Here is a 15,009-nt window from a genome sequence, read left to right on the forward strand (position 1 = left end):
TTTACAAGCATAACGCTTGCTTTCGTGGCTGCTGGGCCAGCCTTACTGCCTCCACTCGAGCAGCGCAGTAAAGGCCGCGCTCCGGGCGCGGGGCTCCCAGGGAAACGCCGGCCCCAGGGCTTGCTGGGGCCGGTAGTTTTCCTTCTGCGGCTCTACCAGCCTCGTCTCCGAGGCCGCCGTGGGTCTGGCGGTCCGCGGGCGGTGAGTGGGGCGCAAGGGCCGGGGCCTTTCGCACCGCTGCCGTCAGCGGGCGGATCCGCCCCCGCCTGCTGGCGGTAGGCGGGTGCTTGCGCGGGGCCTGCGGCGCTGGGGCGGCGGGGGGAAGGCCGTAACGCGCGGCTCCCGCGGTGTGCGCCTGGGCTCGGCTGGGGTCCCGGTCAGCGCGGCTCGTGGGATCGGCCTCCTTAAGCTAAACAGCATGCGGGACTACAAGGCAGACATCAAGATTAGTGGAAGACGTGTCGGAGCAGTCGCGCCCAGCCGTGTTTCTAACCGCGCTGGTGCCTGCACGCTGCCTGGCTCTGTTTAGGATCGATGGGCTGACTGCCCCGTGCTTTTGTCTTGCCATCACATTCGTCTGTGGGGTTTGCAGCTTGGATTTGTCATGTTGCTTTCATGAGTAGGTTCCACGCTATTTTTTAACACGTTTGTCCAAAAATCCTACAATAGTTAATGCAGTCAGCCTGTGCAGTAACACTGCTCGGGAGAGCAAAGATGCCAGGGAGGAAACCAACTGAGCAGTCTGTAGTGACAGCAGAGCTGTGCCTTTCAGTCACTGCCCAGGTCTTGGGTGCAGCCTTTGCCAAATCTGCAGGATTTAAAGCTGTGAGCTAGCTTCAAAGTGCAGTATTTGAAGAAAAAGCCCAGCCGAAAGTCCCTCCACATTTTAAAATACAGTTTCTTTTTTCGAATTCTTTAGGATTTGTGTTTTTGTTGTGCCGGGTTTTGATTTTGCTGTACTAGCAAAAGCAAGAAACAGAGGATTCCTTCTCTAAGGAAGGATGAATCTTATAGCCGTGTGCCATCAAAATCTGGGGATTCCAGAACAGCAGTGCTTACAGCAAGATTCACTGTGGAGCTGATCTGTGGGACTGATTACGCTGGTTACATCAAATTGTCATCTGGATATGTTCTCATGTACAATAAGAACTTCTGTATGCTGTTAGTGTACTGCTTGCCTGCCCCACTTGCTGGTATGCAAGCTGCAGTGCTATTGTGAGAAATCTGCCATTAAATTGTTTTGCAGGTAAATGAGCCTTGTCAGATTTGGTTGGGCCATAGCACATGAGAGGGAAGACACAGCCCCCACTGTTGTCAATTAAAAAAATGAAAAAGAAATAATCAATTTTCTTTTTGTATGTTGTATCACTCAAATATCATGGTGAAGCAGCACTTGCTGTGTAACTGGTCTGAGTTCCTCTGTCATAGAATCATGGAATGGCCTGGGTTGAAAAGGATCTCAAAGATCATTTAGTTTCAATCCACTTGTTGTGGGCAGGATCGCCAACCACAAGACCAGCTGCCCAGAGCCACATTCAGCCTGGCCTGGAATTCCTAAAGATGGTGGTTCTTAATGTGTTTAGATTCCTTTTCAAAAGTACTGCACTGTAGGCAAAGTTCAGTTAGGAGTCAGCTAAATTAGCTAACCCCATTCTGAGGATGTTTTTGTTGTTATTTGCTTGAAGAGAAATTTGCCAAATTGTTTACATTCAGATGAGATGCTAAACAGAAATCTTTGCTGCTTGTTTCTTATAGCTATTCAAAAATGCTCTTTTTAGAGGAGTATGCACAAATTTGGATTTACTGGGTTGTATTTCCTGTCTTTCATATTGTGTGGTTACATAGCTTCTGTGTTTTTACGGTCTTTAGTAAAGTAACTGAACTTCCATACTAAGGATGCCATGAGCACACCAGTAAGTTGGGATTGTGGTATTTTCCTACTGGTTTGTTTTTGAAATCAACTGAGTATTAAAAATGGCAGATAATTTAACCAACATGTTGAGTTCTTTAGTATATACTGTCCAGAGAAGCTGTTGGAGATAGAGTGGAGAAAAGACCAATTAAGATAATTAAAAATGAGATTGGCAGACATATAGAATGTACTGGTTAAATAAAGCACACTCAAAAGCACTTCCTTTTTGTCACTGCTTAATATTCCTTGGGCTTTAAATAAGTAATCACTTCAGTAAGTGAAGGAGTAAGTGAATCCTTTATCCTGGATTCTGTGACAGCAGTAGTTCCTTAGGCCCTTGCTGGGATTGTTTTGTCTTTCTGGGTTGTTCCATGCTATTTACGGTGTATTCACGTTGTGTGGCTGATGTTGGGCTGTGCTGATTTCCACTTCTAAGCTATTACTAACATGACATAAGAAAAACCCCCAAACAACATCCATATTCATGTTAATTTCACAGTAATTGGAATGTTGCCAAATAGCGAATGATTAGATCTTAGGAACTGCAGCAAACCAAAAGCACCTTTCAGTTATAAAATAAGGTATTTGAACAGCACTGATTAGACATGGAGAGAAAACAGATTGCATGATAGCATGGAGTCGTAGTTGGTAAATGCTGCTTGCTGACCATCAAATTCTGTCATTAGTTTGTAATTATTTGTAACGTGGCAGGAACACAGTTACCTACAGTACATTTAAATTTGTTTTGCAATATTATATATTTTTTCTTTTCCTCTGACTGATCTGCAGGGTCTCCTTTTGCAAAACAGCAAGCAAGTGCTCTTTCCAAATTCTTCACAATTGAGATAATATCCAGACACCTGCAGAGGTTTGAAGTACTCCATAAAGAGGATTAAGAAAACAATTGTTTTGAGAAATAGTATTTAAAAAATTTCATATGTGTATCAACCAAGTTTGCTCTGGGTAAAACGATAAGTCAGACGTACCTGGCTGATGGAGTGCTTTTGTGTCTTCCAAAATCTTTCTCTGTAATTGAGATTCAAATGTGAGCACTTTGAGGAATCTTCTCTGACAGCACAGGGGCTTGTGGCATGGAGGGGAATCTATCTGCTCAATTTGCAGATGTGTTCCTGAGAACTCAGTCTACTGTGGCTAACTGGCTGTGACCGTTTTTTCTTTCTTTCTTTTTTTTTTTTTTCCTTTCCTCTCTTGTCTTCAGATGGCACAACAAGAAACCCACCAGCCTTTGGGAGCTTTAACTCTTCACAGCTGAACTAGTCGAACAATTGTTAAAGCTTGGAGCATGCACTTCTTTGTAGCTTAATTCTTTACTCTGCTTAATCCATCAAGCTTATGATCATTTTTGTAATTTTTTTTGGTGTCAGTGTAGTGTAAAATACAAGCTGAAGTAATTTTTTTGTGTGTGTTCAAAGGTATACTAATTTCTATGTATAGTAAAAGAATGAGTGAGGACTGACTAAATTTCCAGGCCAAAGTCCATTGAAGTCAGTGACCCTCTGATTAGATCTTAAAGAATGAAAACTTTGCTCCCTTCTGTGCATTTTTCATCAGATTCACAGAACTTTTCTTCAAGTTAGACTCCGCAAAGTCCTATGGGAACATATCCTTTCAGCAGCCAGCAGTGCTGGGGCACAGAGGATAAACCACTTCTATAGCATAGCACAGCAAGTAAACTGAAGAACCTAGAAAACAATTCACTCTTCATAGCTCCTTGCTTCTTTTTCCTTGAACCTATTTCACTCACTCCTGAGTTACAGCATCTGCCACACAGTATTTTAGAAATGCTTCATCTCCCATTTGAAACTGCAGGGAGAACAGAAATAAGAACAGCTTGTAATGGAATTTGGTTTGTACGGGAAAGCAAACACACCCAATGTTTGTGAAAAATCATCTTGAGACGTTGAAAAACTGTAATGCATATAGGATGTGGTAGAGTTTCTCATTTGAAATATAGCAGTTGTAAGGCACTGTGCCCTGTATTGTCCACATGGGCTTATTAGTTCTCTAGCAAAACAAAGGGCAAAGGAAAGTGTACTGCAGAGTTCAAGGCCAGAGAACTTAGCTTCGCCCATAACTTAAGGATATTCAAATCAGATGTATTTGTATTTTCAGTAGTGCTTAGATGATGTTTGACAGGTTAGTATCGAGTGCATAGTCAAACCCTTGTTTGGATCTGAGATCAAAAGATCTACTGGCAAAAGAGATACAAATATTTAAGATAAAATCCAACCTCCACTTGTTTAATATTTTATATTCATTTTATTCTCCTTTTGCAACTTGATGTGTCTTATGTCTAGAAATTCTTTTTCCAATTACTGTGGATGAGAAGACAGAGAAATTAAAGTTTGTTGGCAACATCATGTTGGTTTTGGATAAGGATGTGGTCTGTCCAAAATGGTCTTCTTTAACTGTCAGTGACAAACTGCTTTGGAAGAGCTGCAAGCAGCTGGTAGCTTTGGAATAATGTATCAACAACGCAGAAAAATCATGTTCAGAACTGTGCAGTTCACAGCAGGAATATCTAGGGTTTGCAACTTGAAATTATCTGGCAGAGAACCAAGGTGAAAATGAATCAATAGACTTCACAATTTTCTATTTTAATAACGTTGACATACTATGTTTTCAGCAGATTGCTCATTGTCATGGAGATGCTTTGTTTCACTTCATTTTCTCCTACTACACTTAATCAGGTAATATATGATTTACATCTTCATCCCAAGTCATTCCAAGTTGCACTGAGATATTTCCACACCTGTCAGTATATTATCTGCCACTAAACCTCCATGCCAGGAGTGGAGATGGCTCTCCATGGGTTACAGCAATACATGCCAGGGAGGCAAGACAGGGGATGCCATCCTACTTGTTTGTGGAAGTAACCATCCAGGATGCAAATATGTGGCTAGATATTTGGCCAAAACCCAGGGCTTAAACTTGTAGAGGAAAGAAGGCACGGGGAGTCCAATGTCCTAGAGTCTTCAGTGTTCTGTCCCATCCAAAACCATCAGTAAACAGTGTTTAACATACGAGTTACAGAGCTTTATTTGTAGGGTTGGTTTAAAACAGCTGATTACATCCAGCCGTGCTTTGATGGTAGCATACTGGAAGATCACACTGCAGGGGACAGTGACTACTGTGCTTCAGAAGTGTTTGGGCACAGGAGATGTTACCCTCTGTCAAAGGTCTCTAGGTGGTCTTTAAAGTGCATGTCACTTGTGAAGCAATTGGAAATTCATAAAAAAAAGAATAATAATCAAACAACCAAGAAAAAACCACGACTCAACAATAACAAAAATCTAAATCCTCTGATCATGTATGGGACTAACATAATAGCAATGAAACCGAGCAGGATCAATGTGCTTACTTGCAATTAAAGCCCTTACACATCCTGTAAAACCCTCTGCAAGCTGTGTGTGAGAGGCCTGTGTTTTTGACCATCAGGAAGGTCGACTCTGAGGCTTGGTAATGCACTTACATAAGCAGATGCAGCTCCCATTCAAGCAAATTGCTGATGCATTATGTGTGCGCCCTTAAGACCTTCTCCTGCTGAAGGCAGTGGCAACCATCCAGCTGATTTAAATAGGATTAGCTGCTGCAGATCGCACTGAATAGAGAGGTGCTGCAAGAAGCATCATTTGAAAGTTTTTGTGCTTTATAATTGAAACTTGTTTCTAGCTCATTTCTGGCTGGGTTGCCCTGCAGCTGGTGGTGGCCAGGGGTTTCTGTTGTCAGGATGGATGGGTGGGGGGAAGAGAAGTAGGGCAGGACTGTGGGCAAGAGGTTTTCTTCTGCAACCGTAGCTCTGCAGCTGTTTAGCCAGCAAGGAAACAGCTGACTGCCTTCTGGAGAGTGGGTAACCTTCTGTTCTGCACCACTACAAATGTTTTGTGCCTTCCTCAGTGCAGTCAAGAGCCTGCAGGATCATTCCTTTCCCTTGGCCCACTTTTGAAGTGTCATCCTGGGATGCTTGTGTTGTGTCCATATGCAACCAAAAACATTCAAGGACACGCTGAGGTTGCAGCTTTCCATGCCTCCTTGCTGACTTAGCCAGGCCAAAAGAGTCCCTAAAATTAAGGTCTTTCTAGTGCAGCTCAGTATATGAAACCTTTGAGGATGAGAGCTGCTAGAGAAATGTTTGCTGCTTTGTTCTGTATTGTGGTTTGTAAAAGAGTAAGATTGCATTTATGAGGTGTTAGTTAGATCTTAAGTATTAGAGACTCCTTTGGAAAAGGTTAGTTGTGACAAATTGGTTCCCGTACTGGCTGTACATGAGGAAAAGATCAGGCATAGTCCAATGGTAACAGCACTTAAGATGTAAAAATTACAAATTTGTATTTGATCTGATTTGTACATAGTTTATAAAATCTTGAGCACAGGTGTATTTAGTGATAATTTCCATGAGCCCACAGTTTATCTATGTGTATTTCTGAATATCCTTATTTTAATTGAGAATGCAAGTTCATAGTGTGGCAGCCTGACTAAGCTACACCAGAAGTTTTGGAGTACTCAAAAATGCAGGAAAACCATATTCCACTGCACTTTAAAAATTGTTTAATGGAACTAATAACTGCGTAATTGAAATCACGCTAATATTCACTTGATCTGCTCTGTGATTCAGTGCAGAGATTTCTGGTTTGGCTTAAACTGCTGTGAAGAAGACAGCATTTTAAGAAATAAAATTGATTTTGCACAATCAGCTGATGATCAGCAAGACTAAATGAATGATCGCCTCAAGAAACCTCATTATAGTAATTTGGGTGAACGAGCAGGATTGAAATGCGAAAAGAAGAAATAATAGTTGCTGCTTAAATGAATCTCTTACTAATACTTGAGTCCAAATTTAACTATTCAAAGCCAGCACAGGGAGAGGATCAGATGTCTTTGCCTTACTTTCTTTGACTCTTGAGTTAGTTTGATTCCCTTTTAGGAGAAAAAAGGTAAGTTTTGGTTTCAGTGGTAGTTACTCTCCGTCTGAACAATGTAGTCATTTCATTCTTAGAAGTGAGAGTGTATCCAATCCTTAAATGGTGGGTTTATTCCAATCCACTAATGTAAGTTAAAATAGCCTATGCTATTTTTTCTTCCTCTTGAGAGTCGTTTGGTCAGCCTGGTTTCAATTGTTTACACTGGAAAACTTCTCTGCAACTGACACATTGTGGAGTTTGTTTAAGAAAGGCCCAGTAATAAAATAAGTGGAAAACAGCAGAAAGTGAAATGAAAATGAAATAGGTTGAGCTCAGTTTCTGAACACCTTGTAATGGTATCATCCATCCTAACCTAACATGTTCAATTTCAGGAATGTGTACTCTGAATGCTGACATCTGTGCTTTTATGTAGGCTGGTAGAAGAAGACTGTGCAGTTCTTCAAAGTATTTGAAAATAGGTGGAACGTGCAGGTATAGCTCTTCTCTGTTGGTTGGGTGAAGGAGGGTTCTTCCGAGAGAACCTAAGCTTGCATTTGGACCTAACAGCTTCTTCCTACCAATGGTATCCTGATTCTGTAGACTTAATTTGCAGCTCTGTAGCTGTGCAAGGAAAGATTGAATCTGTGTTGTGTTATTACTTCTGTATTCCATTTTTTAATTCATTTCTTACTTCAGATTTTTTTGAACAGAACTGTGATGTTCTCATAAAAAGCAATGGAGATAAAATAAACAGATGGATGCCAAAACTACAAGTAGGGTTTTCTCTCCTCTTTTCCAATATAGGATTTATTAAAATATGAATAATTCAGAGAACTCAGGTTATGTAATATATATTCTTTGTGTTTTTCAGAAGAAGAAATAAAGAAATGTCACCTGTGAATTACAAGTTATTTCCTTAACAATGATGAATGGCATTGACACAGTTGGTAACAGCTCTCATATATGAGTGTCAGCCAACAGTAACTATCTTGGCTGTAGCAGAACTACTCTGGATATACTATTTGTATTGGACAAAAAATTGGTCTGTATTTCAGTAACGAATGCTGCCCATCTTCTCCCATGCTTGAACTATCCAGGACATTTTCTGCACTGTTTTTTTTAAAGAAGATCACTCTTTTGGTGAAGCTTTTCCCAGTACATGCATATTGAAGTACATGCTAGATGAAAATGCATAGGATCAGTGTAATGTATGTTTAAAACCTTTAAGGATAACTTCTTTTTTAGACTATATCAGGAGGTTTCAGGTATAAAATAATGGATCATATTCTAACAACATCCAGTGCTGGCTTTTTCATGAGGTTAACATTCTGGTTTTCGCTATTGTAATATGGCTGAAATTTTGTCAAGTTGAATTCAGCACTGCACCCTAGCTAACAATAATGACCAAAAGCTGGTATTCCTCCAGGGTCTTGTTGTACTATTGCTCCTCCACAGCTTGACCAGTACAGGATGTTAAAACTTGAAGTGGTTTCCCAAGTTCTAATGAAAGCAGAGGCTGAGCAGGAGGGTAAGAACTGATCTATAGCAAAATGCAAATGCCTGCTCTGGGTACTTATTCTCAAGCCAATGACCGGGTGCCTGGGTGGCAGAACACAGCATTCACTGAAACAGCTGCCATTCAGCTTGGTTAATTATACAAATGTCCCCCCCCAAATGGCTTATCAATTTTTTATCTTATTAGAGCATTTTAGAGTAAAGAATCTTTGATGCCAGCCTTCCTCTGATTTGTTAATAATTCAGTTAAACTCTCTGTGACTCAGTTTTGTTCATCTGTGATTGGGTATAATATGTGCTTGTTCTGCTCCATGAGACTATTGTGGAGTTTATTTCATTAGTATTTATAAGGACTTGGAGATCATCGAGGCCAGAGAAAAACAAAAATTTGTTATTACTGTGTTAAATATATGTATGTATATTTTTTCCTTTGACACCGGCCTTCCAAATCACTGCAGTGTTTCATGTAATGAAATTTACCTCAAATAATGACTGTAATAACTGAACAATAATGAGGAGTGGAATGGCATTGCTTCCCTCTGAAACCACCATAATTTGCATAAACCACTCTGAGAGTCTAGTAAATGATATTCTTCTTGGTCAGTCCACAGAGATTAATACGTGTTTGACTTTGCAAAACGTTAGTGAACTCCAGCTTCAGCTCATGTGGGCATGCAGGTGTTTTCACATCTTTGGAACATTTGCCTTCTTTACAAGCTGACAATCCAGCAAAATTAGAATTTGACATTAGAAATGATGCTTTATTTTCATTCTGAGCTTGGAGCCATTCTTGCTTGATCTTATTAAGTATAAAATCAGGTTGGCAGCCCTTCCTTGGTGTATTTGAAGTTAGGTTTGAAGTTTTGCTGAAGAATTGAGGTTTCATTCCCAAAAGATGCTTTCTAATGCTGCAGTAAATTGAGGGAAGATGCATGGGAACGTGTGAAAATCAAGCAGTAGGTGAATAATGCATTCTTGTGTCCTTATTACATTTATGTCTGCAAACTGGCTGTTTAAATTTTCTAGTTAGGTTGCTACTGTGGGAGAGAGTGGCAGCTCTGTGTGTCTGTGCCCCCACCTGTGTCTTCCTACTGCTGGTACTCCAGTTCTACATGTACAAAAAATTAGTAATATTATAAACTATTTAATATCACACAGCTGTTAAAATGTATTTACACAAGAAAATAATGTGTGGTGTTTCTGCAGCTCTCAGCATTTGACCCCTTGTCAAGACAGCGTCCTTGCTTTCCTATATGGCTGCCCAGCTCTTTTGTACTCTCCCTGTCCTGTGTGTTGCCTCATTGTGCACATGCACATTGTGATTTCACGTGCTCTACACAATCTGGGTTTTGTGGCTTTGATGGTATAGTGAGCAGTGCACCTGCAAAATGATGGATTTGGTCCAAGTTGTGAGTGTACAGGTGTCCTACTTGCAAGATCCAGCAAGCTAGCGAGTGGTGTCACTGTTTCTGCAAAGAAGGCAGGGGTCTGACAGATTTGAAGACTAACAACTCAAAGTGAGGGGAAGGAACCCTGCTGAGAGAATCTGGCTCTTATGTGGCCCATTTTACCCGAGAGCATAAATTTCAGGCATACATCTTCACACTTTCTCTCTTTGTACTTTAAGTTACTACATGCCCTTGAGTTCACGGAAAATGTGGTACATAGTCCCACTGAAGAGACTGGGACTTCACAAGGAGTGAAGAAAAAAATGACAATCTAGGGGTTGTAAGTGTGGGTTAGGGATTATTCAGTTCATATCTTTGCTGCCTGCAGATACATATGGTTCTTTTTTTTATTGCAGGAGAAGCCTACTAACCCAGATAAACCTATCTGACTGGCAAGGTGTGGATTATGGAAGAACAACTGATAAACAACTGCATCCTTGATCAATTTATTAATAGCCATGAGCAGTCATACGAAGAGTTTCTAAGCACGTTCACTTATCTTTTGAAAGGTATGCACATCCCAAATCTCCCACTAAAAATTGCAGCCTGAAAGAATGGTTAAGAAGTGCAGCAGTAGTATTAGGAGTTCAGCTTCTGATGCTTTTATTTCTCCTAACAGCAGCGAAATCCCTAATGACAGCTTTCCTTAGTCTGGTTCACACACTGCTGAGGTAGGGCCTTACAGGTGGTTAACCATGTTTTGCTTTCGTTAGGAATGTTGTTTGGGACAATATGTGGAAAGCTAGGCTTTCCTTATGTAAGTCCCATGTCATTTTGCTAGGGAACTATGCGTAACAGAAGCAGCTATGGAAAATACTTTGTAGTACACAGTGGCCTAAGATGTGTGCAGCTTGGATAGTTTCATTGTTTTAATAAGGCTGGCTTTCTGTGCTATGTTATGATAAGCACAAAATTGGCACTACAAATAGCTTGGATGAAGGGATATCATATTAGGGTAATTAGGTTGAAAAGGTCTTCTGCTTTACAGATAAAATAGAAGGTGGAGCTTATTTTGATCTGAGCATTGCTGAGTTACAGGAAGTTTAAATTTGGACCCAAATTCTGTAGCTCAGGTTCACTTATTCTGGTTGTTCTTTCAGGTGCAATAAAAAAACCTGAGAGTTACATATTACTCAGTTACAATTCTTTTTACTACAGCTTTACACTAATAATGATATCCTCATCTTATTACGGAAGTACTGTTTTCCACCATGTGACATGCTCCATTGACTGGCACTCAGAAGTCTGTCCTGTACTTGTCCTTCAGGCAGAACTAAGTGTCAGTCACAGGCACTGAGCAGAAAACCAGAGGGGGAGTCAAAACTGCCTCAGAAATAATCTTGCGGCAGCCTTCTGTCTCTCCTCCCAATAAAAAATAGAAGAGAAAAGAGGCACTGGGGAATGAGATAAGAGGATTGAAAATTAGCTTCTGGTCTTCTTTATGTATGATTGATGCACTGGGGATAGGTCCTATCTTAGAAGCATGCTTCATATCATGATGCTACTTGCAAAAAGCTTCAGCGTGTATTTCAGTCACTTTCACTGTCACTACAGCATCTGCCACTAAAACTTTGTATATCAAAGGTAGAGTTTTAACTGAATCAAATGCTTAGAAATGTAGCTTCCTATGCTGGTGTAAACAAAATAACTCAGGTTGTTTTTCTCCTGTCTTCATTTTCCTTTAAAAATACCCAATGGTGTTGGTTTGCATTATAAACTAATGACCTGTAGAAATTCTACTTAAGGCGCAAGGTATTTTAGCATCAGAACAGTGCAAAAACACTGTGCAAAATATCACATTCTTAGTTTCTCAATTTTGCACTTGAAAAATAAGTCATTTGGCTTTTAAAAAATAATTCAAAAAAGCAACTGTAGTAGCTTAATAAGACTATCTGTTGATAGGCTCCAGAAATGTTCACTTTTATGTCATAAATTCAGATTATGTTCACAGTGGAGGTACATCTGTGGTCACTGTCAAGTAAAATCTGGCCATTTACAGATTATCTTTCTGAGTTTGGCCTGATAGTAGTGTAGATCTACACTGCATCTTCTTACAATGAGCATTAGTATTAGAATTTGCAGTCCTGCCTCATTAGATATAGAGATATGTTTGTGTACACAAATAACCAAAGCTATTCAGTTATGTTTGTAAATTAGGATGTAGCATTGCAAACAGAAGAAAGAAATAGAACTGATTGTATTCCACTGATTTCAGAATACCATATTTGTATGAGGTGACTTTCACTTGTACATAAATTTGTACTAGCTCCCTAGTTGTGTTGCAGGGATGTTTTCACCAGGTGTTTCTGTGTTACTCTTGCAAGCATCTCATAAGAAGTTGTTCATTAGTTGAATTTACATATAATAAAATTGAAAAAAAAAAATATCCAAAATCCAAAGCATCATGGACTGCTCTGGGCTATCTAGACAGATCCCTTTGCGACTGTAAATGTTAGGCTAGACTAAGCCCTTGTGAACACATTAGGGTCTTCTTCTGACAGAATAGTTCAATTCTTGTAAACATTGGAAACTGAATATTAATGAATTCTTGCAAACCTTGCTTTCACTGGATTTTTAAGGGTTACTAATAGCTTATTAAAGGCAATCTTATGTTTAGAATGTTGTCTTTTCATATCTGAATGTGATATTACCTTTTGCTTCTCTGTACAACATGAAAAGAGATCAAATTCTTCATTGTGATATTTGAGAAAATACTCCTTTTAGCTTGAATAGGACAAGATTTGGAGTAAAATAAATCCTTCTAAATCCTATGTAATTTATTTAGTGATATATATGTGATTTAAACTTAATGGGACCATAAAATTGTATCTTTGATATAGGAATTTATCTTCCTTATTTTAGCATTATTAAAAAAGCAGTGACTCAAAGTCTATTTGTTTTAAAGTGTGCTTGCTGATGTGGCAGAATTTTATAGACTAATAGACAATAAATTATATTGTAAGGCTTTTCCTTCACTTCTACCAGATCTAATAATGATAGAACATGGATTAACTTGCTTAAATGATATGTCAGAACCCTGAGCTGAGCATTTTAAAAATATATTTTCCAACAGAACTTGATCGATTGTAAGTGCATAATATTTATAAAAGTATGGCAGCACTCTCTACATGACTAGAAAGAATTTTAATAATTTTTATTGGTTGTGTAGCAGAAAGACACCTGAGGGCAGGGCTTGCTAAAAAGTCCCTTTTCCTGTGTACAGCATCCAAAGGGTGTTTTTTATTAAAAAGATAATATTAGAATGAATGAATTGTTGAAAGGTAAACCCATGGTAATACGAATTAGTAATTAGAGCACAGGCCTAGAAAACTGAAACTTTTCATACTCTCAGTTAAGATTTGAGGAGTTTTAAGTATCTGTAGAAGAAAGATCACCTCTTTTGTTCAAATCCAACTGATGTTATTGGTAAGAGGAATCATTTTGTTGATTATTTTAATATGTTCATTAGTATTGCTTGTGGAAACATTAAATGCTCTTATTTTTATGTCAAGTTGACGTTTGTTTTTTGTTATTCCTTTAGCTTTGAGTAGAAAAGGTTTCGTAACAGAAAAGCTAACCAGCATTTTTCTGAGGTTGTACAGCTCTGCTATGCTGTTTAAATCCAACAAAAAATCATGAATGATGTCCTGACTGTGGATTTAAAGAAGTCTCATGAATGTTTGATTTACAAAGGTATTTGTGATGCTGTTATTTGTAGGGGTGGCTAATGAGTCATCTCTTCAACACTAAACACTAGAACAATTTTGGATCTATTTCAGTGAGAATTTGTCTGATCTGTGATTTTTTTGAAAATTACTGCATGGGGCAAGAGGCTCTGTCAGGTCTTATAAAGAGAGTTGGAAGTTTAATGGAAAGAATTTGGTGTCCAAAATTAGAAAGCAGCATTTGCTTCTTTTTCCTAAACTAAAAGAGAGACTGGGAAATTCATTCAAACACAAAGTGTCTCCTTTGACCTTTTACAAAAAAGAAAAAAAAAAACCACAAAAATTTCATCTAGATTTTAAGTTACTCATTTCTTACTTAAATGTCTTTTTATATATCTATATAATTCTGAATCAGTCAGCTAATAGAATAAGAAGCTGTTGCTAGAATAAAATTCTTAGCTGAACTCAAGTTTTGATTCACAGTTTTTCCATGCTTCTGGCTGCTTGACCACTGGAATAAAGTTCAGTCCATTGCTGCTGTTAAGTTTGCTCTATTTCATGTACTTCATCCTACTTGGCTCAGTGTTGAGAGCTTTGATCAGACCCATTTCCAAGTAAACTGAACCTTGGATGTATACTTTCTAGCCTCAGTGCTGCTCTTTTAATGCTTCTGGACACAGCAGGCTGTCAGGCAGAGGAAGCTGGACAGTGGCTGACAATCTCTCTGCTTCCAGGTGGCATGCAAGAGCTATCTTCTGTTTTGGGATCAAATTAATTTAATTCCCCAGGGAAAGCTCCTGATGTATTTAGTTCACAGTCCATTTGTTGGTGGCTGTCTGCTTCCTTTTTTTGGTAACCGTGATAAGAAAAAACAACACCTTTAAACTTCCAACATAAATGTCAGTAAAGGCACTTTACAAATTTGGGTCTAACCACAAAAAGCATGGCAGAAAACTATTTAAGAAATGACAGTAAATTCACTTTAATTTAAAAAAATGGACCAGTAGGACAATGATAACCCCAAGAGAAATTTGCAGCCTTCTTTGTATGAGTGGATTTGCCAATAAAAGCAACTAGGCAACTCAATAAAACTAATTAAATTAATCTGTCATCCCCAGGGAACTTAAACAGGGCATGAAATAGGGAAACAGCGTCAATTCAGAGCTTTTTATTGATGTGTTTTGCTGGATCATTGGAAAGAATTGGTTGGGAGAAAAAATTTGCAGTTTTCTATTGATCATAAATGTAGTAGCCATCTCTGTAAGCTTCATTCAATGTAGTATAGAATCAAATACCATACAGAGCCCCTAAATGCAGAAAAAAAGACACAGAGATGCAAGCACAATGGATTATTTTTGAAATTATTTTTCTTTCCTGTGATGCCTCTCTTACTGAACAATTTTAAAAGATTTTTAGATGGAAAAAGATGTATTTTTATCTGTGCATGACTTAGATTATATCATTCTGGAATCAGAGGAAGGAAAATATTTAGTAGTTTTGCTGTTGATGTTTTAGACACGTTTCAGCCTGTAGTGGTATTGGCTCTG

General features: G+C 38.9%; 2 protein-coding genes across 2 annotated transcripts in view; one reads left to right on the forward strand and one right to left on the reverse strand.

The window, feature by feature from the left end:
* RAG2 (recombination activating 2) overlaps positions 1–15,009 on the reverse strand; it is a 136,785-nt gene that overhangs the window by 3,421 nt on the left and 118,355 nt on the right. The window lies entirely within an intron of this gene.
* The window catches only part of IFTAP (intraflagellar transport associated protein), a 39,600-nt gene continuing 24,637 nt past the window's right edge, over positions 47–15,009 (forward strand). The window contains exons 1-2 of the mRNA XM_031593356.2: positions 47–201; positions 10,154–10,306. Of these exons, the coding sequence (XP_031449216.1) occupies positions 10,204–10,306 (103 nt within the window). The 5' untranslated portion in view covers positions 47–201; positions 10,154–10,203. The remainder of the gene's footprint in view (positions 202–10,153; positions 10,307–15,009) is intronic.

Source organism: Phasianus colchicus, chromosome 5 (assembly GCF_987193195.1).
Source record: "Phasianus colchicus chromosome 5, bPhaCol1.hap1.1, whole genome shotgun sequence".
Lineage (NCBI taxonomy): Eukaryota > Metazoa > Chordata > Aves > Galliformes > Phasianidae > Phasianus > Phasianus colchicus.